Source organism: Elephantulus edwardii, unplaced genomic scaffold, assembly GCF_000299155.1.
Source record: "Elephantulus edwardii isolate Elephantulus edwardi_28Jun2011 unplaced genomic scaffold, EleEdw1.0 scaffold00006, whole genome shotgun sequence".
NCBI classification, from domain to species: domain Eukaryota; kingdom Metazoa; phylum Chordata; class Mammalia; order Macroscelidea; family Macroscelididae; genus Elephantulus; species Elephantulus edwardii.
In genome coordinates, this window is record NW_006399756.1 from 821413 (window position 1) to 848805 (window position 27393).

General features: G+C 51.4%; 1 protein-coding gene across 1 annotated transcript in view; it reads right to left on the minus strand.

The window, feature by feature from the left end:
* Window positions 1-27393, minus strand: part of INPP5A (inositol polyphosphate-5-phosphatase, 40kDa) — a 168447-nt gene that overhangs the window by 105608 nt on the left and 35446 nt on the right. The window contains exon 2 of the mRNA XM_006879857.1: window positions 11180-11221. Within this exon, the coding sequence (XP_006879919.1) occupies window positions 11180-11221 (42 nt within the window). The remainder of the gene's footprint in view (window positions 1-11179; window positions 11222-27393) is intronic.

Below are 27393 nucleotides of genomic sequence, written 5' to 3' on the forward strand. Positions count from 1 at the left end.
CACAGCAGTGGACAGACATTTCAACTATAAGACTTTCCAAAAATTCTAAGAGCCCTGAGGTCACAGCTTGACAGGTCCGAGTGACCTGCTGATCACGTCTGTGATGGTCATCTCCACAACCTCTCAGTGGGCTAGCCTGCGAAAGTAGGGCTAAAATGCCAAGGCCTTGAAGGGAAGGAAGTGCAAGAGTTAGCTGGGGAATGGACCTTCCAGGACCAAACAGTTCAACCTTCTGGAAAAAATGTCCGTAAAATAAAGTGTCAGCCTGAGCTGACAGCCAGCCACACCAAGGGACCAGGAAGACAACTGTGGGCAGGGCCAGGGCATCCTCCTAGGCCTCTACTCCGCAGGGCACCGGGAGGGCCAGGTGATGGGGTCAGCGCAGGGCGGGCTGGCAGGGAAGGACAGCAGCTGGGGGTGAATGAGGAGTAGGCATCACCATCCTGCAGACACCCTGGTTTCTGAACAGTATCACGAGGGACCAAGGGGAGGCTGTCCTCCAGAACCCTCAGCTCTGAAGTCCAGCTTCCAGGCACATCTGCTGGCCAGTGCAGGGATGGTTGTCGAAGGGGCACAGGCCCCTCTGCTCAGGGGGCACCGATTCACTCCACAGGGCAGACTGTAAGATGCACTCCAGCCAGCTCAGGAGATGACCCCTTTTTCAGGGCACACTTGGGGAAACTCTGGCTAAGAAAATTCTGGGAGTGAGGATGTCTGCGGGCCGAGGGTCAGGGAATGGCTTCCAGTGGAGCAGTGGTGAGGCCAGAAGCCAGTGTGGTCAGGCGGGATAGGAGAGGAGACAGGGAGCCTGGACCACGACCATCCCCAGGGGTCAACATAGAGGCCAGTGACAGGTGGCAGGTCAAAGTCCTACCAGCAGCAGTATGCTGAACTCTGAAATACACTCCTAAAACCCCAAGTCCTGACCTGTTGTTCTCATGGGAACACTCAGTCCAGCCTCTGCACAGGTGGCCCAGTGTCCTGCTTCCGTGGCCTGAGTCCTCCTACCACGCCAGCAGAGTCACACTGCAATCCCACCACAGGGTGGACATAGCCCCAGCACACGGGGGACAGAAGGACGGCTACCCATGCTTTCAGGATGCGGTTCCCACAGCCTCGTCTGGAACAGAACATTCTAGGGGCTCTTGCGGGTCTGTGCCCAGGTGCCAGCGAGGTGAGGCCATTAAGTGTGCAGTCCTGAGCAGCTCCTGTGTGATGGGACACGCATGCAGAAGGGCACAGGCTCTGGATGGTTCTCTGCCAATTCCTGAGGGTGAAGGGGCCCCATTGTGCCCACGGGCGGGACACTGGGCCTGTGTATGGCACAGACAGGTGACACACCCATGCTCCTGACAGGCCCAGCTCCGGCCCAGCCTTCTTCTCCACGTGCCAGCTGATGTCCTCCTGCACACAGAGGCTCTCCCGCACTGAGCAAGAACACATGCACGAGGTGACGCACAGCAATGCAAGGGCCTGTTCACACGGCCCCTGGGAGATGTCCCTCGCAGGAAGGCCGACGAAAGGCAGCCTGGTCATGAGTCGGCTAGACGTGCGGGCAGGCGAGAGCGCAGGGGTCGCACACACATGCCAAGCACCAGAGCACCGGGCAGGGACCCCATGCAATGTGTGCATGACCGGAGGCTGAAGGAGGCTGCCTGCCAGGCCCCAGACTCAGCAGCAGCATGTGCACAGTCCTCTCCGCTGGCCCAGAGCCAGTCCTAAAAATAGAAGCAGCCAAGCCTTGTAAGGCCTCCACAAACCGAGGACCGGAGTGACCTAAAAAGGAATTACCTCCTGTCCCCCCACCAGCAGTGAAGAAGGGACAGGGGACGACCAGCTGCTCCGAAGCACGCTGTCGCAAATGCTCCACTTGGGAACTGGCTCGGCCAGGGGCCAGCAGCAGGTCCCACTGTCCTCGTCACCGGCCTGCACTCACTGTGACTCTGAGCCCTCACTCAAGCTCAGGCAGCAACTGGGGAGGCCTCCTGCTTGCCCCAGCCATCACCCATCAGCCTCAGCTCTGACAGGGCAGCTGGACAGACGACCAGCTGGACAGAAGGTGCTGCGAAAGGGAGCCAGGCTGCTCATCACACCTGGTGACCTGGCCAAGCACAGACCATTCCTCCTACGAGGGAAGAGGCCGGCCACCGCCACACAAATTCAGGCTAGGGTCCCCACACAACAGCTTCAGTGAGCACAAGGCCAACATGGCCACCAGACAATGCCAAGAATTCCCCAAGAGCAGCTTCCCTAAGGGGCATGTCAGGTGGGGAAGGGCGCTTGGCCCCCAGCTCCACAGAAGCCCTGTGCTTTGGGGTGCCCTTCAGCTGTGCAGCACCAGGCTTTGCCTCGAAATGTGGGGGTCACCAGGTCATCCTTCCCACTTACCCTGACTCTGCTGGTTATGCTGAAGCCCACCCACCACAGGGAGCAGGCAATAGGGGCTCACAGCGTCACAGCCACATGCAAGTCCTAAAGCCAGCCAGAGGGGCGGCAGAAGACAGCAGAGAGCCAACAGGGGGAAGGGAGCCCCTCAACAGCAGGGAGTGACCTGGACAACACAGAAGTCATGGGAGCCTCAATGGCACAAATGACCTGCCAACAGGGGTCAGAGGAGAGCTTCAAGGACAGAGAGACTTTCTGGCGTCAACAACGGTTCAACACTAAAGACAACGAAGATGGTGCAGGACCGACACAGATGGACACACAATGACCACTGCTCAGCACCCAACACACACAGCCAGGACACCAGACCAGGCTCCCATGACGCCAGTGGTGCCCACTGGGTAAGCAGCAGCACATGAAGTTGTCAAGTCCAGATACTCACAGCCCCTCCTTACTGGCCACAGGACACAGGGATGGGCCCATCGCCCTGGGTCATCAACAAGGCTCTGAGCATTCTGGAAACATCTTTTCCACAGCAGCCACTTTGGAGGTTCCATTCTGAGGCCTCTCAGGCTCACATTCTGGACACCCCCTCACCTCTACCCTCAGCGGGCAGAATGAACCCACACTCTGCCTTCGATCTCAGTGTCAGTCTGCAGTCAGCAGTTTTGCCCATCTACCCATACAGAACACAGGCCTCTAAGTTCAGGGTCGACCTCTGAGGAGGGCATGTCCACACACTGTGCGCACAGCAAGAAAACATTAGGACAGTTTAGAACAAACAGAAAGAAACTCTCCATGTACAGCCGAACCCCTAGAACCCCACTTTCCTCATCGTCACCCTGTGATAAGCATTTCAAATTATCAGGGAAATCATCATGAAGTAAAAAGAGTGGCACATGAGACATGGACAAGGAGGTGGCTCCTGAGCAGGGGGGACATGGTCCCTGCCACCGGGCATTTCCTAAACATGCAGACATCAACCCCACAGCCCAGCAATTCCACTCCCAGAAACGGATCCAAAAGAAAGAAAAAGTTATTCCCACACAGCCTAACACAAGAAGGCTCACACAACATCATCCCTAAGAACAACACTGCAGATGACCGGAGAGAGGCTATGCAAGTGGACACGCAGGCCCAGCAGGGACACACGAGACAAAGTGGAGTGTCCGCAGGGCCCTGCCAACTCGGAAACCCAACAGACAATTCACACTGTGTACTGCTGGGATACAAAGCTTAAGACGGCAATCAGCCTTAGTGACATCAGGTCAGGGCAGGAGAGGACTTCCTGGGGCACAGGAAGTGTTCTGTGTTTGCAGGAAAGTGTCTTACAGAGGCATATATACCATGGTTAAAGCTGGGAGAAGGTACATGGCAATTGTTGCAACTTCTGTATATAAATTGCGTCTGCCTTTGAGCTGTGGTGCTGAAGAAGAGTATTGAGAATACCATGGACTGCTAGGAAAACAAACAGATTTGTCCTGGAAAGGGTTAAACTGGGTGGCTCCTTGGAGGCAAGGATTCTGAGGCTCCGTCTAACATACTTTGGACATGTTGTGAGGAGAGACTGGTCCTTGGAGAAGGACATCATGCTTGGGAGGGTGGAGGGACAGCGCAGGAGAGGAAGGCCCTCTATGAGGTGGACTGATTCAGTGACTGGGGTAATTGGGATGGGAGTGTTGGAGACGGTGCGATTGGTACAGGACAGAGCAGAGTTTAGGGCTGTTGTACATAGGGTCGCTATGAGTCACAAGCGACTCGACGGCACATAACAACAACAACTCCACTTTCAAATCTCTAAGAAAGCACAAGTACTTGGATATGCAGGTACAAGACTGACCAGCTCCCTGTAGAGGGATAAACTCTAAAACTCTAACAAGAGCAGGCAGGGTGCCCGGAACTCCCCAGCTGTAGTACCCCACCCTCAGGCCACTCCTACCCTGCCCACACTTCAGCGGAGCCAGGCACTCCAGCCTCAGCCCAGGCAAAGCTCAGAGTGTCACACTGGCCCCAGTTCCTGGCAGTGGGGTCCAACAGAGACCCCTCTCATATTCTGGGCTCTTCAGGAGCGTCCCCCAAAGTGTCCACCCAGCCTCACCGCACCCTTCACCACCCCCAGCGGTTCTTCCTTTCCCTCACGAGGGCTTTCACTGGGATCTGTCTTAGAGCGCCTTGAGGGCGAACCCAGATGAAGACTGATTCTAGTGCAGGGCAGGCCAGGCCTCAAGCTAAGTGCACATCTCGGGGGACAAACAGAAGAGCCAGCCACTTGGGGGGGCAGGCAGGTGGGTAGGGCGGGCTCGGGGGTAGGGTAGGGCTGGGAGGAAAGTAGCGCTGGGGAAGCCCTGCAGACTTGTGCACGTGAGAAAAGGCCTGGCTGACACCAGAGGTACTGAAGAGAAGGCTGCCCCAAATACAACCGCAGGGGCAAGGAGGAGATGAAGCAGATGGAGGGCAGGAGTGGGCTGGGGGCTGCCATTCCGGCCACTCTGCAAAGCAAGTCTGTCTAGGGCCAGGCAAAGGCTACCACACTACACAGGCAAGGACAGAGGCTCGGCCAGGGCGGCCACAGAGATGCTGAATGGTCAAGAAAGAGGACCTAATAGCCCTAGAGCCATGTAGCCGGGAACCACACAAGTCAGAACTGCCCCAAGTCATGTGGAGAAGGCCACGCAGGACACACACAGCTCTCAGCCAACACATCTGCACTGCCGACAACAGACAGACATCCAGTCTACACATTCAGTAACCAGAAGAATTACAAATACAGCAACTACAAACACCTGCACACAGGTTTTCACTCACTTAAGCTGAGTAATGGGGTGGTGGGGTGGTGCTGGGTCCTCTGGGACTAGCTGTCCTGTGGCCGTGCCACCAGCGTGTGTGTGTGTGTGTGTGTGTGTGTGTGTGTGTGTGTGTGTGTGCTGGGTCCCGTGGGCAGCCAGCCGCACTGCCAGCGTGCTCAGACCTCGCCAGTATCTCCCGTCTCTGGAGTGTGAGGGGTTGAGTGTCTCATTTCAGTCAATCACACAGCAAGGCTCCACCATCTCACTGTGGTTTGAATTTGCATTTCCAGGTAACAGTGCTGAGCACCTTCTGATGTGCTGATTTGCCATCTGGATGTCAGCTTTGGAGAAGTGTCCATTTTTACCTTGAGTTCTTGACTTCATCATTGACTGAGAGTTGTTCATAATGTCAAAACACAAGCCCTTCAGCATTAGCTATGTGATGTGTAGAGATCCCTTTTCCTGTCTGACTGGACTCTGCCAACTCTGAGAAGCATCTTACAAAGACCATAGTGCCCTAAATGTGATCAATTCTCATCTATCAAGTTTGTTCTTCTACGAATCATGCTTTGAGTTTGGACCTAAGAATTCTGCCAAATCAAAGTGGAGAAATGTTGCTTACACACTCTTTCAACACTCACAGCTGCAGGCTTTACCATTTAGTCTGTAATCTATTGTTGCATATGGTGCAAACTAAGATTTCTTTTCCCTGTGAGCCCCCAACTGTCCCAGTGCCATTGGCTGAAGACTCTCCTGTTTTAATGAAGTGCCTGGACACCTGTGTCAAGACTCAAGGGATCACAGCACATGGATCTGTCTGCTTCCGTTCACTCAGAGGCCACAGTTTTGTTATAGCACAACTGAGAACTAAGCTTTCTGGTAACTCCTGAGGTTAGAGCAGAGGCCTCCAGCTTTGTAGCCACCCTTTAAGGTGATAGCAACTATGAGATTATCAGTAATGACAGACGGAAACCTGGACAGCACACAGGCAGGCAGGCTGACGCTGTCTGGGTCTGCAGGGTTTCTTGGGGGCAAAGTTTCACCCAAAGTCTTAATCTCTTTAATAAGTATTAAGCTACAGAGTTCCTTTCTTTTTCCTATTTAAGCACTGACACTGTCTTCCCAATGATAATCTTTTCATCAAATTTTCAAATTTATAAGCATACAGATGTTTATAACATTCCCCTTTTCAAAGTCTACCGGCTCTGTAGTCATTGTGCTCATGCCAAGTTTCTAGTATTGGTGATTTTGGCTTCTACTTTCAGAAACTAGACGAAGAAAAGTAAATAAAAACCAAAGTAAACAAGAGAAAGGAAATAATAAAGATTAGGACAAAATTCAGTAAAAGAGAAGAAGAAAAAACCCAACAATAGACATAATCAATGAAACCAAACGAGGTTCTTAGAGACTGACCAAGGTGATGGGCTTTATCTCACTGGGCCTGGCCCACCAGGAGTCCCGACAGCCTGCGTCTGTGCATGTTATCCTGATACCGGCCTGAACATCCGCTTGCAGCTGGAAGTAGGACGACTCTGGGCTTGTCTCCTCTGCACCCCCTCTCTCAGGATCACTGTCCTATGCGGTCTGCTGGCTCGTGGCTCATGTCTAGAGATGACTGTGCCACAATTTCTTTTCGGTTGGTGTTGGTTTGTTGTTTTGCTTTTTTTCTCTGGCTTTAAGGCAAGCAGGAAGGTAAATCTGGGAACTTTCTTGATAGTAACTGGAAAAAGATACTGCCCATCACTTGAATTGTTTAAATTATGTTGAAAGACTCTATCTACTACATGCAAAAAAGAGTACAGGGTGTCCTGCTGCACTCATGCATTCAGGTTCTTGCTGCCTCACTTGTCTTTGCCTCCATGTGCTATGAAAACCAATCTCATGCACATAATTCTTAACAATACAGATGCAAAATGTCAGGTGTAATTAACTGATAACTCCCCTGTGGGTACTGGCCAGCTCTGCAAACAACTGAGCCAATGTGTCTCAGCACTCCTGACAGGCTTATATGTTTGCTCTTTGAGTTCTCAGAACCAATTCTAACGTCCCACTGGCTCTCTAACTCATGACTTAACTAAAACATCAAGCCCTGATTCTTTTATATTTATATGAGAATCATGATCCTATCTCAACATTATAGTGACAGACTTTAAACAATCTAAGACCTCTTGAATTTTTAAAAAGACTAAAAAGTGTTGTCCTGACCAGGTAATAAAACTCAGCTCTGGAGCTACTGAACATATAATGTCGCTGTTGTTAAGTGTCGTCAAGTTGACTTCAATTCCTAGCAACCCTAAGAAAAACCGATCTGAACCCTGTCCCATTCTGTGCAGCTGTGGTATCTATTAACTGACATGGAAAGATTTTGTTTAAAAATGGGGAAAATATACAGATAGACCTGTAGCCCACCTATGGGTGATGCGGTCATCAGAGCAAGGACACCATCATCCCACAAGGTCACTGGTATGGACAGGGCTAACTCACGGATGACTGAGGTAAGGACTGCATCACCTCAGTGAGGGACAGTCACCTCACGAGCTCTGGGGTGGTGCAATGTCACCTCACGAGCCACTGGGGTGGTGATAACATCACCACACAGGACCATGGAGTGGTGAGGACATCACCACACGGGGTCACTGGGGTGGTGATGACAATACCTCACGGGGTCACTGGGCTGATAATAACATGTCACGAAGTCACTGGGGTGATGCTGACGTCATCTCATAAGGTCACTGGGATGATGCTGATGTCACCTGATGAGGTCACTGGGGTGACGCTGACGTCACCTCATGGGGTCCCTGGGGGAGTGGTGACGTTACCTCACAGGGTCATGGGGTGATGAGGACATCACCTCATGAGGTCCCTGGAGAGAGGAGTGGGCGGTCTCTCCTGAAGGTTCCTCCTGCTCAGAAGCCCAGAGGCATGATGAACTCCAGGCCAAGCCCAGCAAGGACTCCCGGACTGTGGCCTTGTTCCTAGGGTGGGGACAGCAGTGCTCACAGCAGGACAACTGGGCTCAGCACATGGCCACGGATGTGTGTGTTCGTGTGTGTGTGTGTGTGTGCTAGGGTGGGGACAGCAGTGCTCACAGCAGGACAACTGGGCTCAGCACATGGCCACGGAAGGCACTCTTCTGCTGCCCATCCAGAAACGCCCAGTCACGCATGGCCACTGAGGGCACGGCCACAGGACCTGCGTTTACTGTTTTGTTTTTCCTTCTTTAAACCGAAGAGCTGGCATAGTGACAGTGCAACACCAGAACCAGAGCCACGGACACAGGTGCCCGCATGGCAAGGCTGGGGAGCCCTGCTGGAGCCTGCGTGTGGTGTAGACACACCCACAGACCGAGGCAGGCCGGCCACTCATAAGGGCAAACCGGAGCCTGGGTGACAAATTGTCCTGAGCTAGTCCTATGGCAACACTGAGACCCTGTGCAAGTGCATGGCCCACTGCCCACTGCCCTGCAAGACAAGTGGTGTCGGCAGTATCCACCTCCCGCCCACTTGTGGGCACCACCCAGTCCTCAGTGACATCTCCTTGCCCCTGCCTGCCCCTCCAGACACCCGAAGCCTCTGCCTCAAATGGCAGTGGACACACCTTCCCAGACTCAGGTCTAGTTCTCAGGCCCCTCAGAAGGCTGCTCTGTGACTCTCATGAGACCCGTCAGCTTCCTGGTCTCTGACCTGAACACATGAACTCGCCCCACTTAGACGGTGTACATTACTGACCTCTGGAGCATTCGCATTTCCACACACATGTGCTCAGACAACACACGTGAGCAGCCCTTTGTTGTCTGAGTCCTGGGCATCTAGAGGGCCACGCCAATGTGCACAGGCTCTAGGGCCACCTCAGGCCAGGGGCCATGGAACAGGGCCTCCCTTGACGGGGAGGCATGGAGGTGGGGCCTCCAAGATCAGGAAGTGGGGTGCAGACACCAGGGACCCCCTAGACCTTAAGAGTGAGGATGTGGGCTTTCCTTCAACCTGAGGTCATGGATGATGGGGCCTCTAGACGAGGGACACAGGACCTTTCTACATGACTAAGGAGCTTGTGTCTGGGCACCACATGGCACCTCAGGGGACAGGCTGAAAAAGACTCAGACTTGAATCCTCCTGACAGCTAGGAGGGTCCTCACAGATGAAGGTGCGGGGCCTTGTGTAGTGAAGGAGCACACACAGACAAAGGTAAAAGGCCTCCTGTGGAGAGGGGGTCCATACAAAGGTATGCGGCCTCATTGAGGGGCTATACCCCAATGGTATGGGGCCTCACGTGGGGAGGGGCACATACAAAGGGGTGGGGTCTCGTGTGGGGAGGGGGTGCATACAAACAGTGTAGGAGTCTTGTGCAGGGAGGGGATGCACAGAAACAGTGTGGGGCTTTGTGCAGCATGACCGACACCACCAACACTAGCTCCCTGCTCCCCGAACCCTCAGGACAAGCCTGCTCCCAGGACCCTGACCAGATCCTGGCCCTGGCCCAGACCTGAGGCTTCACTGCGTCTGAGGGTGGCAGCCTGTTCCTCCCTGTAGTGGGTACAGAAAGCACATGCTGTATACAGAGAGTAGATGCCCAACAGAAGAGCAGGGCACAGCTCTGGTCAGAAGACACAGCCGGATCTGCTGAAGTTTCACAGGGCCCAAAATCCAAAAGCAGTGTCCGGACCTGCTGAGGCCCGGCCGCCCTCTCCCTGTCGCCCGCTCCCCGCCACCCACTCCCAGTTGCCCACTCTCCGCCACCCGCTCCCCGCCGCTACTGCTGAGGTGGAAGGAGCCTCCGCAGCCAGAAAAGCTGACCCCAGAGCTGGCCCAGAACCTTCTATGGCCAAGGAAGCCATGTGCTGTAGGCGCATCTTCAAAGGCAAAAGGCAGCAGCCACATGGAAGCTTTTAGACTCAACAGAGAACACACTGAACCAAAACCATCCCTGGCCATCTAACTGGCTCCGCGGGACCTGCTGGACAGAGAATGGCCACAGGTTCCCAACACGCTCATTTGTATGGAAGAGGACTTTGCCCCGCAGAGCCACCGGGGGCCAGAACCTCAAACCTTCAGGTCAATGCTACATGACACCAGAGACTGCATGACAAGGACAATGAGTGTCTCCAGTGACACTCCCCAGGGTTATGCTGATGATAACATTGTTTTCCGTGGTGGACTACAGCCCAGGAGGAATTACCAGGATGCGGGGGGGATGGGAGGAGAGGCAGTGCTGAATCATGTCTGTGGAGGCAGCTGCTCACTCTCAGAGGAAGATGGGGACATGGCAGAGGGGTAGGCAGGGAGCCAGGGCACACGGGAACAAGCAGCAGCTTTCAGATTCCAGATGGACTGTGAGGGACTCAGAGGGTCAGCAGCAAGATAGGAGGTAGGTGGGGAAGTGATGGTTGGCCAACTTCAAGATTCGAATTCCTGCAAGTTTTGGATGTGAGGCTTCCAGGAATTTCCAAAGCGGCCCAGGTGCCCTCCAGCAGCACACATCCCATGTCCACAGTGCCCCGTGCTCTCCACTATGAAGGTCTCACACTACAGCCGGACGATGTGCTGTCCAACTAGCCTTTGAGAGGAAACTGATGCCAGGCACTACATCCTAGAGACTGCTGGGAGAACCAGACACGTGGTCACTGCACAGAGGCCCTGGCCACACAGAGGCCAGGGGTGCAGAGAGGAGGGAGTTACACAGAGGGCCTGGCTGCACAGAGGACAGGGAGAACAGAGGATGAGGGTGCACAGAGGACAGGGGACACAGGGGACAGGGTGCACAGAGAATGGGGCACACAGAGGATGGGGTGTGCACAGAAGATGGGGCTGCACTGAGGACAGGGCACACAGAGGACGGGGTACACATAGGATGGGGTACACAAAGGACCTGGCTGCAGAGGATGGGGTGCACAGAGGATGGGGCACACAGAGCAGAGGACTGCACAGAGGCCAGCCACACGTCCAGCTGCAGTACTCACACGTCGCACAGGGACTCAGCCTGCAGACAGCCACCTCCAGAATGTTTCTCACCTGATAAAACTCCCGAAGCCAGTTCTTCTGCAGGTTTTCTGGCTGAAAAGAGAAAGGAAAGCACACATTAGACCCGTGTAACTCCCCCCGGAGAGCGATGAGCAAATCCCAGCGTGCTCACTGCGGCGAGAGCAGCACATGGGCTCGGCCGTGCCCGAGGAGCACGCCTCACAGGCAGACTCTCCGTCCCTGGCAGTGAAGCCACAAAGAGCTTCCTTTCTCAGCTGCAATCCTTTTAGGTGTCTATCAAATTTATCCCCAATCAAAAAAAAAAAAGGTGACCTGACAGAGTGTGGAAATTATATAACAATATCACTAATATCACACACAAGCAAAATCCTGCTGAAGACTATCCAAAAATGACTCGACAGAACATCATCAGACAACTACCAGAATGCAAGCTGGGTTTAGAAGAGGCTGTGGCACAAGAGACACTATCGTCAATGTCAGATGGATGTTGGCAGAAAGCCAAGAATACCAGAGGAATGTCTATCTGTGTTTCATTGATTATACGAAGGCATTTGACTGTGTGGATCACAACAAATTGTGGTTGACTTTGAGAAGAATGGGGATTCCGGAACATCTGACTGTGCTCATGTAAAACCTATAGTCAGACCAGGGAGCTGTCCTCAGAACAGAGCAAGAAAACACTGCATAGTTCAAAAGCAGGAAAGGAGTCTATCAGGGATGCATCCTGTCACCATACCTTTTCAATCTATATGCAGATCATACAGGAGGCTGGGCCTAATGAGGAGGAACATGGCATCAGGATTGGAGGAAGACTCATTAATAACCTGAAGAGGATCTGAAGCACTTGCTGCAGAAGGTCAAGACTGTAGTCTTCAATATGGATTGAAGCTCAACATCAAGAAAACAAAGATTCTCACCACTGAGCCAATTGGCAGCACCATGTTAGATGGAGAAGAAATGGAGGTTGTTAACAATTACAGCTTGCCCGGCTCCACAATCAACACTCTTGGCACCAGCAGTCCAGAAATCAAAAAACTAATTGCACTGGGAAAATCTACTGTCAGGGACCTCTCCAGAGTACTGAGAAGCAGTGATGTCAGTCTAGAGACTAAGATGCACCTTATCCAGGCCATGGTCTTCAAATTACTTGCTATGCATCAGAGAGCTAAACAATGACTATAGATGGCGGCAGAAGATCAATGCCTTTGAGTTATGGTGCTGGAGAAGAATTTTGAACATACCACAGATCACCAAACAATATATAGGTCCGTTTTGGAGATGGTGCAACCAAGTTTCTCCTTGGAGGCTAGGATTTTGAAGCTCAGTCCCACATACTTTGGGCACATAGCCACGAGGAACAAGTCTTTGGAGAAGGGCATCATGCTAGGAAGGGTGGAGCGACAGCACAGGAGAGGAAAACCCCAGATGAGATGGATTGATACTGGGGCAACAAGGGTAGGTGTGTGAGAGTTAGTGAGACTGGCTCAGGGCGGCGGGCCTCAGAGCTGTTGTGCAGAGGGCCGCTATGAGTTGCAGGCAACTGGAGGGCACACAGCAACAATGTGACTAAGTTCTGATTCAGACAGTGGACTGAGAGAGTGCTTGGTGAAGACTGCTGTGAAATTCTGATGACAGTGATAGCAAAGAGGGCAGGGGTGGCTTGGGGTAGTGTAATGAGAGACTGTAACGAGAGGACATGATGGGGTGATGGGTGACAGGACCAGGTGATATGACAAGATGATGGGATGGCAATTGTCAAGATAGGCAGTGGTGTGATGACATGAGGCCGCTGTAAGGGGCTGTGACACTGTCATTTACCTCTGTAACTTGCTACTTGGCTCAAGCCATCAGCTGACAGGAGAGCTTCCTTCCTGGCAGGGCTGTGCAGGCTCTATTTCTGTCTCTCATACTCTCTCTCTCCCTTGCCCTCACTCCTGCCCTCTTCTGTGGACTGGCATGCTGATCCGGGGACAGAAGCCTCTAGAAGCCCCAGGCTCCCTCTGTAAAGTGCTCTGAAGCACAGGAAGACAGAACTTTAGATAAAGAACAAAACCAAAGAACCTGATTGGGAACTGAAAGCCGTGAAGCCCAGACACCCTGGGTATCCTCAGTGTTCAAGACAGAGGAGGACCTCCCCCACCTGCTAAGGGGCAGTCCTGTCATGAAGACCAAGGTCCAGGCAGAATATGCACAGTTTCAGCTCAGCGCAGCCCCATTCTAGTCACCCTGTCCCTCCACACACCCACCTCCCTTCCTTATCCTCACACACAATCAGAACAAAGAATTAAAAAAACCCCAAATGGCTGATTATGAAACATATTAAGAAGGTTTGCACAGAATGGCCAATAAGCACCTGGAAAGATGCCTACTGTCACTAGTTATTGCTAGGTGCTGTCAAGTCGGAGCAGACCCAGAGCTGCCCCTCCTGCAGGTGTTCAGAGGCAGTGCATCGCATGGGAGGAGAATGTCCATCCTTCTCGCTGGTCAGTAGAGAAATGCAAATCAAACTGCAGGCAGAGCCCACAACACACCGGCAAGGACACAGCACACACCAGGAGCCAGGAGCCCTCAGGTTAGGGTCAGATGGCTCCTCCCACGATAACCCTGGAACCACTGTCCCAGAGCACTCTCCACATCAGCCAAGGGGAGACACTTCCCGTCCAGGAGCCCACAGAGTGGACCACACCCAGCCGTGCCGAGGGGACAGAGAGCAAACACGTACTCGAACATGGGGTCAGACACGGGAACACCTGAAAACTGACACAACAGGCTGCGTGTGGACACTCCCGCTGAACTGAGAAGCCCACCGTAAACCCAGGGCTGACCAGAGGCTGCGGAGGAGGACCAGCATCGGAGCTGCTGTGCAGTTTCTCTGGGGGCTGCTGGATACAATTTCTACAATTAAATGATGGTTATGTCCACATAACTCTGGGTGCATGCAAGTCACTCAAACCCACGCTTTAGATGAATTAACTACGATACACACATGGGTCATGTCATGAGTCAGTGCGTGGCTGCGGATCCCATCAGGCAGTGCGGCCCACAGCAGCCCCTGCGCTGGGGAGGACCCAGCCCACACACTTCCCGGCCACAGTGCCTATGGAAGTCAAGGACAGTCTTTCTCCCATGGTCAAACCTCCAACCTTTGGCCAGCAGCCGAATGCTTCATCACTGTACCACGAGGGCCCCGTACATTGTCCTAGGACTTTAAAAACAATTCCCTCACTAAAAACAAAAAAAGAGGGCAGGCCAAGGCAGGGCTGGATGGCCAGTGCCCACACTCTCTCATGGGTCACCATCAGAGCCAAAAACACTGGGAACTCTGGTGGCATGCACCCCAAAGGGGAGCAGCTGCAGGGACTCCCCTCAACAAGGAGGCCTCAGTTCCCAAAATTCATCATGGAGACCAAGCTTCAGTCCAAGCAAAAAGGCCCTGCCCACACAGGACGGAAGAGGGGAGTCCTTCCACAGGACCCGAGGCCTGTCTGTTTACTGCATCTAAGGAGTCCACTCAGGCTAGGGATTGTTAAACCTCAAATTAAACAAACAGAGGCAGAGAAGGCACACTGGAAAAGACAGTTTCCATCAGATCATCCCACAAGGTCATCCCCCAGCACGGTGGAGACAGCTGACCAAGTCCCTCTCAGAGGTGCCATCTTCCCATGGCCTCCAGGGCTCTTGTCCCAATGTCACCACCCCTGCCGTCTCTGCCCACTGCCATCACCCCTCTACTGAAGGCTCTGTTCAGCTCCATAAATGCCCTGCACATGGTGGTCCCCAGGGTGTGCGGGTCAGAGACATTACCAGGACCCCAGGTGTCAGCAGAGCCAACATGGTACTGTTATGCCTGACAGGACCCACAGGCCCATCAGGGCTCCTGAGCGGATGGGTCCGTCTTCTCACCCACACACATGTGCTCACAGGAACAGACAGTAACAGGCAAGACCATGCACCAGCACGTGTGTGTGCCCACCCACATGTATTAGTACTCACATGCAGATACGCGTGCACACGCCAGTACATGTGTGTGTGCACACGAATGCACTCCACCCACAGGGCAGCAGTGGCCATCAGAACGCTCCCCAGACTTCCACTCACAGGACAACCATTCATTAAAGGGAAGTACGTCCCGTCATAGAGAAGCAGAGTCTGATGAACTCCACATTCTCATAAACAGGATTTTCTTTCTCTCAGAAGAATCAGAACCACATGCTGTCTCTTGCTCCCCTGAAGCACTTCTCCAACGATGAGGAGTCCCTCCTGCTTCCAAGAAGCCACCTCTGCTTGTAACAACTCGGAGACGGTGATTGCAGTATGATGTCTGACAACAGAGCAGAGCCTAGCGCAGGACTGCAGTCCCACTCGATCGGCTCCCCATTGGGGCTCAGGGTTTTACAAAGACCCTTCCCGTCCCAGTGGGTTAGATCCACGTCAGTGGGGACAGACAGGGACCAGCCTCAATCTCCTCTTGCTTCATGTCACCAGACAGCAACATGACCATGGCTGGTAGGCGGCATGGGAGCACAGCCAGAAGCCTTCCAATTGCTGGCCATCAATTAGTCAAAAGCTTCCTTTAAACCACTGTCCTACACTCATGCTCTCTTTACTCCACAGACGGAATTAGCTCCAGTCAATGCAGCAAGCACACACAAGCACACAGGAGAACAAGAAGAAAAGCCGAGACAGGAGCTGTCCTCAGGCTCAGAGAGTCTCTCAGGTTGTCAGCAAACAGACGCCCGCAGGGGACGCACACCTTCACCTACAGCAGAGAAGGTTCTACAAACTCCAGAGAAACCCAGGAACAGGGAAATGTGTGCATGTGAATGCCAAATATGTGAAAACATAAATCCCTCACAGAAAATGGCCAGAAACCGACAATTCACCAGAGAACACAGGCCTACAGACAGAAAAGGGATTCACGTTCACAGTGACTAAATAAATACAATGAAACAAAAACTGCATTTGCCTATTGCTATTGTCTTTACTGCTGTTACACCACACACCACACCACAGCACATCACAGTACACACACACCACACACCATGTCACACACTACATCATGTTACACCACAAACCACATCACACCACACACATCACCCCACACCCCACACACCACAAACCACAGCACACACCACACACATCACATTCCACACATCACAGTGCACACCACAAACCATAGCACATCACGCCACACACACCACACACATCACTCTATGCACATCATACCACACACATCACACTACATTCACCACACCACACACCACACTCATTACACCACACTACACATACATTCTCCACACCACACACATCGCACTACGCACATCATACCACACATCACACTACATTCTCCACACCACACACCTCACACCATACACCACTCACATCACATTACACCCCACTCATATCACACCGCACCCCATCATCACACTATGCCACACTGAACCACACCATGTGGCACCAATGCCATGCCACCACATATACTACTATGCATGCCACTCTCCATCACCTCACCCTCATACATGCCACCATGCTACACCATACTCTATCCTTCACCAACACATCACTCATGCCATATGCCTCACAGCACACCATGGTGCCACATGGACTCTCTTGATCTCTAACCCCCCTCTCTGTCTGTCTGTCTCTCTCTCTCTCACACACACACACACACACATACACACACTGCTATTCTAAGACCAAATGCAAACCTTCTTCTCACTGTACACACGCCTTTGTACACACAAACACTCATCCATCAAAAGATACAACATAAGAAGTTCCACAGCAGAAACATCAAATGATAAAAGAGGGCTGAGTAAAAACGTAAAAGCTGTGAAGAAAACACTCAGGGAAGCAGAAGAGATGTAGAAGGAAACAAGTGCAGAGAGGTGCGCACAGCTCGGGCAGGGCGCCTGCACGAGGCCCTCAGCAACGCCGCCCCGGCCCAAGAGGCAGGTGGTGTCAAAGTTCAAGTGGAGAAATAAACCACGACTCAAAACCCTAACAGATGCTGCCCTGGATGTGCTCACCAAGTTGTGCCAAGAAACCTGGAGAACAACCACTTGGCCAACTGACTGGAAGAGATCTATATTTGTTTCCATTCCAAAGAAGGATGACCCAACAGAGTATGGAAACTACAGAACAATATGATTGATTTCACATGCAAGCAAGAGTCTACTGAAGATTATCCAAAAACGACTGGAACAGCACATCAGCAGAGAACTGCCAGAAGTCCAGGCTGGGTTTAGAAGGAGTCGTGGTACTAGAGATAGTGTAGCTGATGTTAGATGGATCTTAGCTGAAAGGGAATACCAGAAGAATGTGTATCTGTGTTTCATTGACTTTGCAAAGGCGTTTGACTGCATGGATCATAGATCATAACAAACTGTGGCTGACTCAGAGAAGAATGGGAATCCCAGAACATTTAATCGTGCCAATGCGAAACCTATACTTGGATCAAGAGGCAATCATCAGAACAGAGCAGGGTAACACTGCACGGTTCAAAATTGGGAAGGGTGTGCGCCAGGGATGTGTCCTATCTCCATACCTTTTCAACCTGTATGCAGAGCAGATTATCTGAGAGGCTGGACTCTATGAGGAGAAGTGTGGCGTCAGGATTGGTGGAAGATCTATTAACAATCTGCGTTATGCAGATGACAACCCTGCTTGCTGAAATTGAGGAGGACCTGATGAACTCGCTGCAGAGGGTCAAGGACTACAGCCTTCAGTATGGACTGAGGCTCAATGTCAAGAAGACAAAGATTCTTACCACTGGACCAATTGGCAGCATCAGGATGGATGGCGAAGAGATTGAGATTGTTCACAGCTTCATTTTGCTCGGCTCCACGGTCAACACACTTGGCACCAGCAGCCAGGAAATCAAAAAATGTATTGTGATGGGAAAGTCTGCTGTTAGGGACCTCTCTAAAGTAAAAAGAGCAACGATGTGTCTCTGGAGATTAAGGTGCGTCTGACACAGGCCATGGTCTTTGCAATCACTTGTTATGCATCAGAGAATTGGACAGTGACTGTGGAGGATAGAAGGAGAATTGATGCCTTTGACTGCTAGGAAAACAAACAAATTCATTCTGGAGAGGGTTAAACAAGGCTACTCCTCGGAGGCAAGGATTCTGGGGCTTTGTCTGACATACTTTGGACATGTTGTAAGAAGGGACAGGTCCTTGGAGAGGGACATCATGCTTGGGAGGATGGAGGGATGGCGCAAGAGGAGAAGACCCTCTATGAGATGGATTGATTCAGTGACTGGGGTAATCGGAATGGGTGTGTCAGAGGCAATGCGATTGGCACAGGATAGAGAAAGGTTTAGGGCTGTTGTACATAGGGTCGCTATGAGTCGCAAGCGACTCAACGGCACACAACAACAACAATAACAAAACTCACGTGCAATTTTAAAAGAGTATGTTAAACTTCAATTATTTAAAAAACAAAACTGCACAGCAAAATGCCATACGCTAAATCAAAAGATAAGTACGCTGCTATTGCAGTTGTTGACAGTGCCATCGGGTTGCTCGTGACTCACAGCGACCCCATGTACAGGAGCTCTGAATACTGCCCAATCCTGCGTCAATCGCATCATCTCCGAAAGACCTAATCCTGTTGCTCCAGTCAGGGTCTTCCTCTCCTGCACTGTCCCTCCGCTCTTCCAAGTATGATGGCCTCTCCAAGGAGTGGTCCCTCATGGCCAACTGAAACCATTTGTAAAAAATTCACAAAGAATCCAAGTTACTAATGTTTGGAAACCTCTTGAAAACTAAGGAAGGAAAAAGTCCAGAGGCCTGACAAAAGAAAAGAGCTCTCTCAGTGGTGCTCCTCCCAGGTATGAGGTGGGATATTCTTCTGACTCCAGTGGGTGGAGCAGGGGACAGCAATGCCCAACACAAAGCGAAAGAACATCGCGAGGAGACCAGCAGACAATCTAAAGCTTGGCCATCCACAGGACAGGCCACGCCAGAGCCACAGGACCAAACCAAGAGGGAGGTTGCAGATGGAGAGCCGGAGCCACCAGCAAACGTACATGGAAGCCCTGACAGTGCTCCCGAAGGAGGGGAAATCAACGTACCAAGGACGCCTGCAGGCCACTTGGCTGTGCTGCTATCAAGGATCTGCCAGCCACGCAGAAGAATGGCGCTGAGGGCAGACTGCTGATGTCCAGGGCTCCGTCAGCCAAGGGTGTCAGTGTCTGCAACATGATCCCAAGTGGGTCATCCAGACAGAGTGACAGAGAAACAGGAAGACAAGGCAAGAAGCACACAGCTAAGAGAGAGATGAAGACAGACAAGGGCAAAGGGGACAGGGACAGACAGAGATCGAGGCAGGACAGACAGACAGAAGGGGCAGGGGATGTCGGCAGTGGGGACTCTGGAAGAATATCAGCATGTACAGACCTTGATCTCTACTTTCAAGACCAAACCATTTAAAATAAAGGCAGCAACCCGTTCAGGAGTAAGGAGTACATTCAGTCCCTGTGCCAAAAGAATCAGCGAAGGAATTGGTTCAGGAAGCAACACTCCAGAACCAACGGGGCTGAAGGAAGAAGTTCAAGCGACACTGAAGGCACTGGCAAAGAGAAGGTTCCAGAACTGACAGAATGCCAAGTGAGGTGGCCCAGCAAACGTGCAGCCCTGGACGTGCTTACCAGGCTATGTCAAGGAATCCGGAAGACGACAACCTGGCCAACTGACTGAGATCTGTTCCTATTCCCCAAAATAGGTAATCCAATCAATGGTGAAAACTATCAAACAATATCATTAATGACATGTCAGTAGAATCTTGTCAAAGATTATTAAAAAAACAGCTACAACAGTTCATAGACAGAGAGCTGCCAGAAATTCAAGTTGGGTTTAGAAGAGGCTGTGGCACCAGGGACATCACTGCTGACGTCAGATGGATCTTGACTGAAAGCAAAGAATATCTGAAGAATGTTTATTTGTATTTTACGACTACACACAGGCTTTGGCTGTGTGGATCACAACAAATTAATGGCTTAAATTAAGAAGCATGGGAATCTCAGAAGTGCTCATACGAAACCTATACCTAGACCAAGAAACTGTCATCCACCCAAACAGAGCATGATTCAAAATCAAGAAGGCTGTGCCTCAAAAGCAGTATCCTTTCTCCATACCTCTACTATCTATATGCTGAACAAATAATTCAAGAAGCTGGACTTTATGAAGAAGAGTATGGCATCAGGATCAGAGGAATATTCATCGACACTCTGTGGTATGCAGATGACATAATCTGGCTTGCTGAAAGCGAGGAGGACTTGAGGTACTTGCTGCAGAATATCAAAGACCACTGCCTTCAAATTACTCTTAACAAGAGAACAAAAATCACTGGGCGAAAAGGAAACATCATGGTAGATGGAGGGGAAAAAATGGATATTGTTAATGGTTTTATCTTACTTGGATTCACAATCAATACCCTTGGTACAGGCAGTCAAGAAATCAAAAGGCACACTGCCCTGGGGAAATCTGTGAAGGACCTCTCCAAAGTGCTTAAGAGCAACATTACCAGTTTAAAGACTTAAGGTGCACCTGACCCAAGCCATGGTCTTCTCAATTACTTCCTGTGCATCTGAAAGTGGGACAGCAAATAACGATGACAGAAGAAGAGATAATGCGTTTGACTTCTGAGATTGGAGAAGTTTAGTGAATAGTCTATGAGCTGCCAAAAGAGCAAAGAGAGATACCTCGGAGAGACTGCGGCAGAGTGTTCCCCGGAAGGAAGACAGTGAAAACCGTGTGTCAGATACTCTGTTGTCAGGAGAGGTCCCCGAAAAAGATGTCAGGCTGGGAAACGGGAAGGTCAGGGACAGACCTTCAACAAGCTGGGTTAACACAGTGACTGTAGCAATGGGCTCAAGTGTATCAGAAATGATGAGGATGGCGCAGGGTAGGCAGGGTTCAAACGTTGTCCACAGGGTCACTTCGAGTCATAACCAACTCCACCGCTCAGCAACAGTGATGTGGGAGTGGGAGGACACACAAAGAAGAAGGGTCTGGTCAGCCTGCAAGCCCTCCATGCTGGGAAGGCAGCTCTGTCAGCAGTGAGAAGCCTTGTCTCTGGGGAAGCTCCACTGGAGACAGGAAGGTGCAGCTTACTTAAGTCAGCAATGCAGGTAACCAAAGCATCGCTTTTTTTAAAGCCACATTTGGATGCATATCAAATGTTAACAGCTACAGTGAGGCAGTCATAAAAACCAGAGTAGTAACAGGTGAGGAGTAACTGGAATGTCAGCTGAGGACTCACCCATACGCGCGATCTTTATGCAAGTCTAAGCTTGAACCCTCAGTAAGAACCACAGACCAAGGCCCATCAGAGCCATTCGACAGCTGCCTGCCAAGTACCAAGCTTATTTCCTATGAACTGATAAAATGGCCCACCGTGCCCAACAAGAGTCCATGAAAGTGCCAGAACACTGCCAACAGAGGACAAAGGAGCTATGATGCACAGATGTAGGACCACAGTGACGTAGGGCTCGGGTGGGACGGGGTGCCCTGGCTCAGCCTTGGACTGTGTGTCTAGAGGTCACTGGCACTTGGCAGACGCTGTCCGGTGAGGAGCAGCCCTGCTGCATGGCCCAGGCTCAGCTGGTCTCAGACCAACTCAAAGAAGGACACATCCACGCGACTGTTCTCCACCCCTGCTCTTCATCTCACAAGAGTCAATGTGGGTGGGCAGGCCTGTGGTCAGATGACAGCAGTGGGCAAGAAGGACAAAGGAAAGAGGCAGTGGTGAGACACAGAAACAGCTGTCCAAAGCAGGCCTCTATCCACAGTTATAGGCTCCATCTGTGGCAGGCCTCCATCGATAGCATGCCTCCATCCACGGCAGGCCTCCACCGACAGGAGGCCTCCATCGCCAGTAGACCTCCATCCACGGCAGGCCTCCATCGACAGTAGACCTCCATCCACAGCAGGCCTCCGTCCACGGCAGGCCTCCATCAACAGCAGGCATCCACCCACAGCAGGCCTCCATCGAGAGTAGACCTCCAGCGACAACAGGCTTCCATCGACATTAGACCACCATCCACAGCAGGCCTTCATCGACAGCAGGCATTCACCCACGGCAGGCCTCCACCCGAGGCAGGCCTCCATCAACAGCAGGCCTGTGGCATCAGAACCCACTTTATTCGCTCCTGGGATGCTGACTGCTCCATCTCCCTCTCACCTTCTAGAACCTTGCAGATCCTCACAAGTCCTCACTTCGAAGGACCGGACAGAACCGCAAACAAGGGGCATGGCATGGACAATACTGTAGTCCTCAGGGAGGCTCAGAGCCTGTCCCCTAGAGGGCTGCACTTGGTAAGCAGCAGCGCTGCATCTCCAGCAGGGCTCAGGGCCCAGTCCCACTCAAGCCAGGTTGATGGGCAGCAGTCCAACCCCAGAGAAAACAGGTGGCAAAGCAACAGACACCAGGACATAAACTTGTTTCTCGCAGGCACTTAAAAATCTACTTGTTTCCCTCAGGCACTTAGAAATCTAAGTTTCCTAATATTGTTGCTATTGTTGTGTACTGTAGAGTCAGAACCGACCCATAGCTGACCCTCCAGCGGGTTTTCAGAGGCAGTTAATTGCACGGGAGGAGATTGCCCATTCTTCTCCACAAAGTAGCTGGTGGCCTCAAACCACATGCCTTTAGGATTGCAGTGCAGCTTCTTGCCACTAGGCCACCAGAGCTCCCTACTTCTAATACTGTTGTTTTGTGCCAACGAGTCACCTGTGATTCATAGCGACCCTATGTACAACAGTCCTAAACCCTGCTCTATCCTGTACCAACCTTACTGTCTCTACACCCATTACTCAAGTCACTTAATCAATCCATCTCATTTAGAGTCGTCCTCTCTTGAGCTGTCCCTCCACCCTCCCAAGCATGACGTCCCTCTCCAAGGACTGGTCCTGCCTTGCAACATGTCCAAAGTAGGTCAGACGAAGCTTCAGAATCTTTGCATCCAAGGTGGCCTCACTCTCTCCAGGATGAACCTGTTTGTTCTCCTAGCAGTCAATTCAACCCTCTTTTCTGGCACCACAGCTCAAACACATCAACTATCCTTCTATCATCCCTAGTCATTGACCAGCTTTCTGACATACAGTAATTGCAAAGACTATGCTCTGGATCAGGCACACCTTAGTCTCCAGACTGACATTGTTGCTCTTCAGTACTTTGGAGAGGTCTCTGACACATAGACCAATGCAGTAAGTCTTTTAATTAATTTCCTGGCTGCTGGTACCAAGACTGTTGATTGTGGCGCCAAGCAAACTAAAGCTGGTAACAATCTCAGTCTCTTCACTATCTATCATGATAATGCCAATTGGCCCAGTGGTGAGAATCTTTGTTTTCTTGATGTTGAACTTCAATCCATATTGAAGGCTGCAGTCCGTGACCCTCTGCAGCAAGCACTTCAGGTCCTCCTCACTTTCAGCAAGCAGGGTTGTGTCATCTGCATAACGCAGATTGTTGATGAGTCTTCCTCCAATCCTGATGCCACATTCCTCCTCATAGAGCAGCTTCCCGGATAATCTATTATGCATATAGATTGAAAAAGTATGGAGACAGGACACATCCCGGGCATACTGCTCTGGAAGAACTGGCAAAAAATAAGACCCCAGGAATTGATGGCATACAAACTGGCATAATTCAACAGACACTGCCCTGGATGTGCTCACCAAGTTGTGCCAAGAAATCTGGAGGATAGCCACCTGGCCAATTGACTGAAAGAGATCTCTTTTTGTTCCCATTCCAAAGAAAGGTAACCCGATAGAGTGTGGAAATTATCTAACAATATAATTGATACCACACGCAAGCAAGATTCTGCTGAAAATTATACAAAAATGACTGGAACGGCACATCAACAGAGAACTACCTGAAGTGCAGGCTGGGTTGAGAAGAGGCCATGGTACTAGGGATATTATAGCTAATGTTAGATAGATCTTGGCTGAAAGCAGAGAGTACCAGAGGAATGTCTATCTGTGTTTCATTGGCGCAAAGGCATTTGACTGCGTGGATCACAACAAACTGTGGCTGACTCTGAGAGGAATGGGAATCCCAGAACACTTGATCATGCTTATGTGAATCTTACACTTGGACCAGGAGGCAGTCTTCAGAACAAAGCAAGGAAACGCTGCATGGTTCAAAATTGGGAAGGGTGTACACCAGGGATATGTCCCATCTCTCTATTTCTAATACTGTTGTTGTTGTTGTTGTTATGTGCCATCGAGTCGCTTGCAACTCATAGCAATCCTATGTACAACAGCCCTAAACTCTGCTCTGTCCTGTGCCAATCGCACCGTCTCTGATACACCCATCCCAATTACCCCAGTCACTGAATCAATCCACCTCATAGAGGCCTTTCCCCTCCTGCACTGTCCCTCCACTCTCCCATGCACGATGTCCCTCTCCAAGGACCGGTCCCTCCTTACAACATGTCCAGAGTATGTTAGACGGAGCCTCAGAATCCTTGCCTCCAAGGAGCCGCCCAGTTTGAACCTTTCCATGATGAATCTGTTTGTTTTCCTAGCAGTCCATGGTACCCTCAATACTCTTCTCCAGAATCACAGCTCAAAGGCATCAATTCTTCTATCCTCCCTAGTCTATCCTCTGACACATAACAAGTGATTGCAAAGACCATGGCCTGTATCAGACGCACCTTAGTCTCCAAAGAGACACCATTGCTCTTGAGTACTTTAGAGAGGTCCCTAACAGCAAATTTTCCCATGGCAATAGGCCTTTTAATTTCCTGGCTACTGGTGCCAAGGGTGTTGGCTGTGGAGCCAAGCAAACTAAAGCTGTGAACCATCTCAATCTCTACACCATCCATCCTAATGCTGCCAATTGGTTCAGTGGTGAGAATCTTTGTCTTCTTGACAGTGAGCCTCAATCCATATTGGAGGCTGCAGTCCTTGACCCTCTGCAGCAAGCGCTTCAGGTCCTCCTCAGTTTCAGAAGCAGGGTTGTGTCATCTACATATCGCAGATTGTTGACAGATCTTCCATCAATCGTGCTAATGAGAAACCTATACTTGGACCAAGAGGCAGTTGTCAGAACCGAACAAGGAAATACCGCACGGTTCAAAATCGGGAAGGGCCAGGGATGTGATCTGTCTCCATACCTTTTCAACCTGTATGCAGAAGAGATTATCCAGAAGGCTGGGCTCTATGAGGAGGAATGTGGGTCAAGATTTCTAATACTACACATTTAAAAACAAATACTGTGTGGCGTCTGGCCCAGGTGGCTGAGCCCCTGCACAAGGCAACATGGTGGTAAGAGTCAGCCCAGGAAGGCTGTAAGCCGAGTCCCTGGACAGGGCAGCATGGTGGTGAGGGATCGGACTCTGGACTCCACAGGAAACCCTGCCCGATGACCGTTCATCCTGCGGAGAGCTGCTTCCCCTCCCAAGAAAGGCAATCTTGTTGGTGCAGGAACAGACGTGTTCGGGCCAAGAATAGTTTTCTAAGCGGAAATTCAGCCGTGTCATCCATCTGGAGGACAAAAGCACACATGCCTCACCAGTGGGTGCTGGTTCTAGGGTTGGTAAGGGGCAGCCTGTATGCAGGGCCCCAGCTAAGAACACACCTGACATCTCCTGTCAGAGGTTCTACCCCAGGAAGAGAGAAGGCAGAGCCTTCTCCTCTGAGCAAGAGCCTCCTCTTACCTCCATGAAAAGGCAAGGTCAGCTTAAGGCACATGACTCACTTATGTCAGGCCGCTGCCACCTCACAGCGACATGTACGCCAGGCCCCCCGCCAGGCCTGTGCCCTCGGCCGCTGCTGGGCTTCAGCTGAAGCATCCGTGTCTATCACCCTGTGAAGACCTTCCTCTTTTGCTGAACTTCCACTTCAGCAAGCATGCTGTCCCTTCCCAGGATCCTCTACACATCACACCGTGATTCTGCCAAGAGACTCCATCCAGTCAGCTAGGAAAGCTTGGCGACAATTCTGAGCGTCACCATCTTCCTCTAACATGCAGGCCCAGAACACAGTACATCTGAAACGACAGCTTATCACCAAAGGTTCAAATTCTAAGAAACATGCATGTCAGCATAAAGAAACAGGACCACAAAGAGGAAGGAGCCCTTCGCAGGACAGCACGGACACACTCCTGGCTCTCTGAAGACAGGACCCATACCCAGCAGGACCTGAGCGACTTCAGGAGCACAAACTTCCAAAAGCCTGGCTGTGGACCCACATCTCATCCTACAAGGCCAGCATGTCAGCGCCCATCATCACAGAGCCAGTATTGTGGACAGCTGCCCCCTGAGAGAGAGCCTATCTCCCAGAACCAACATACCCCACTGCCAGAAGGATGCGCTGGCTGTAGAAGCAGACAGCACCAGGATCCCTCCCAGGTCCCCGACTCCTGCTCCTCACAGCAGGGAGGGCTCAGCAGGAGCACATGTCAGGGAGACTAGGCCGGTCCCCCTGTGTGTCCCCTGTGCTCTCTGCCCACTTGGACTTTCTGCAGGTACCAGTCACACTGGCTATTTTCACACTGGTTCTCTTGGATCTTCTAAAACATTTTGTTTGGTTTTATTCTTAAACACAAATACGAGCAAAAAGGGAGGGAGGAGCCTCCTATGTGGCCCAGAATGGACAGTACAGGCGGAGTCCGATAGAGTGAGACCGAACACTCCTGCTGACAGGGGCACACACCTCGTCTGGCTCAGCTCTCTGGAGCCTGGCCCCGAGGAATAGTGCCATCACCCAGAGACCTAGGATCCACAGCAGAGCAGAGCAGGGACCGGGGTCCAGACATGTACCACAACCTATGAAATGCAGCTACAGTTGTGCTCAGAGGAAAATTTACAGCCTCAAACACTTCTTTTAGGCAGGGAAAATGAGGCCTAACACCATGACTTAAGGTTGTACCATAAGAAACTAAAAAAGAGGGGATAATTCCTACATAACCATGAGTAGAAATCAAGAAAGCAGATAAACAACAGAGAAAAGGCTGAATGGCTGGCTAAGACCAACAAAGCTCCAGCAGGACAATGAAGGAAGATGGATACAAACCCCCTTGAGAATCAGGACTCTAACCATAGACAGAGGGATGGGACCAGCAGAGGAAACCCAGCCAAGGTGGGCTCCGGCTTCTGATACTGGCTGAGGCTCTTCGGAGCGAGCACTGAGGACGCACAAGAGAGAACTGCTGGGGGGAGGGAGGGCGGGGAGAAAAGTACAACAATGAATGAATGGAAATCCAAAGTCTCTGTAAATTTTCATTGAAAT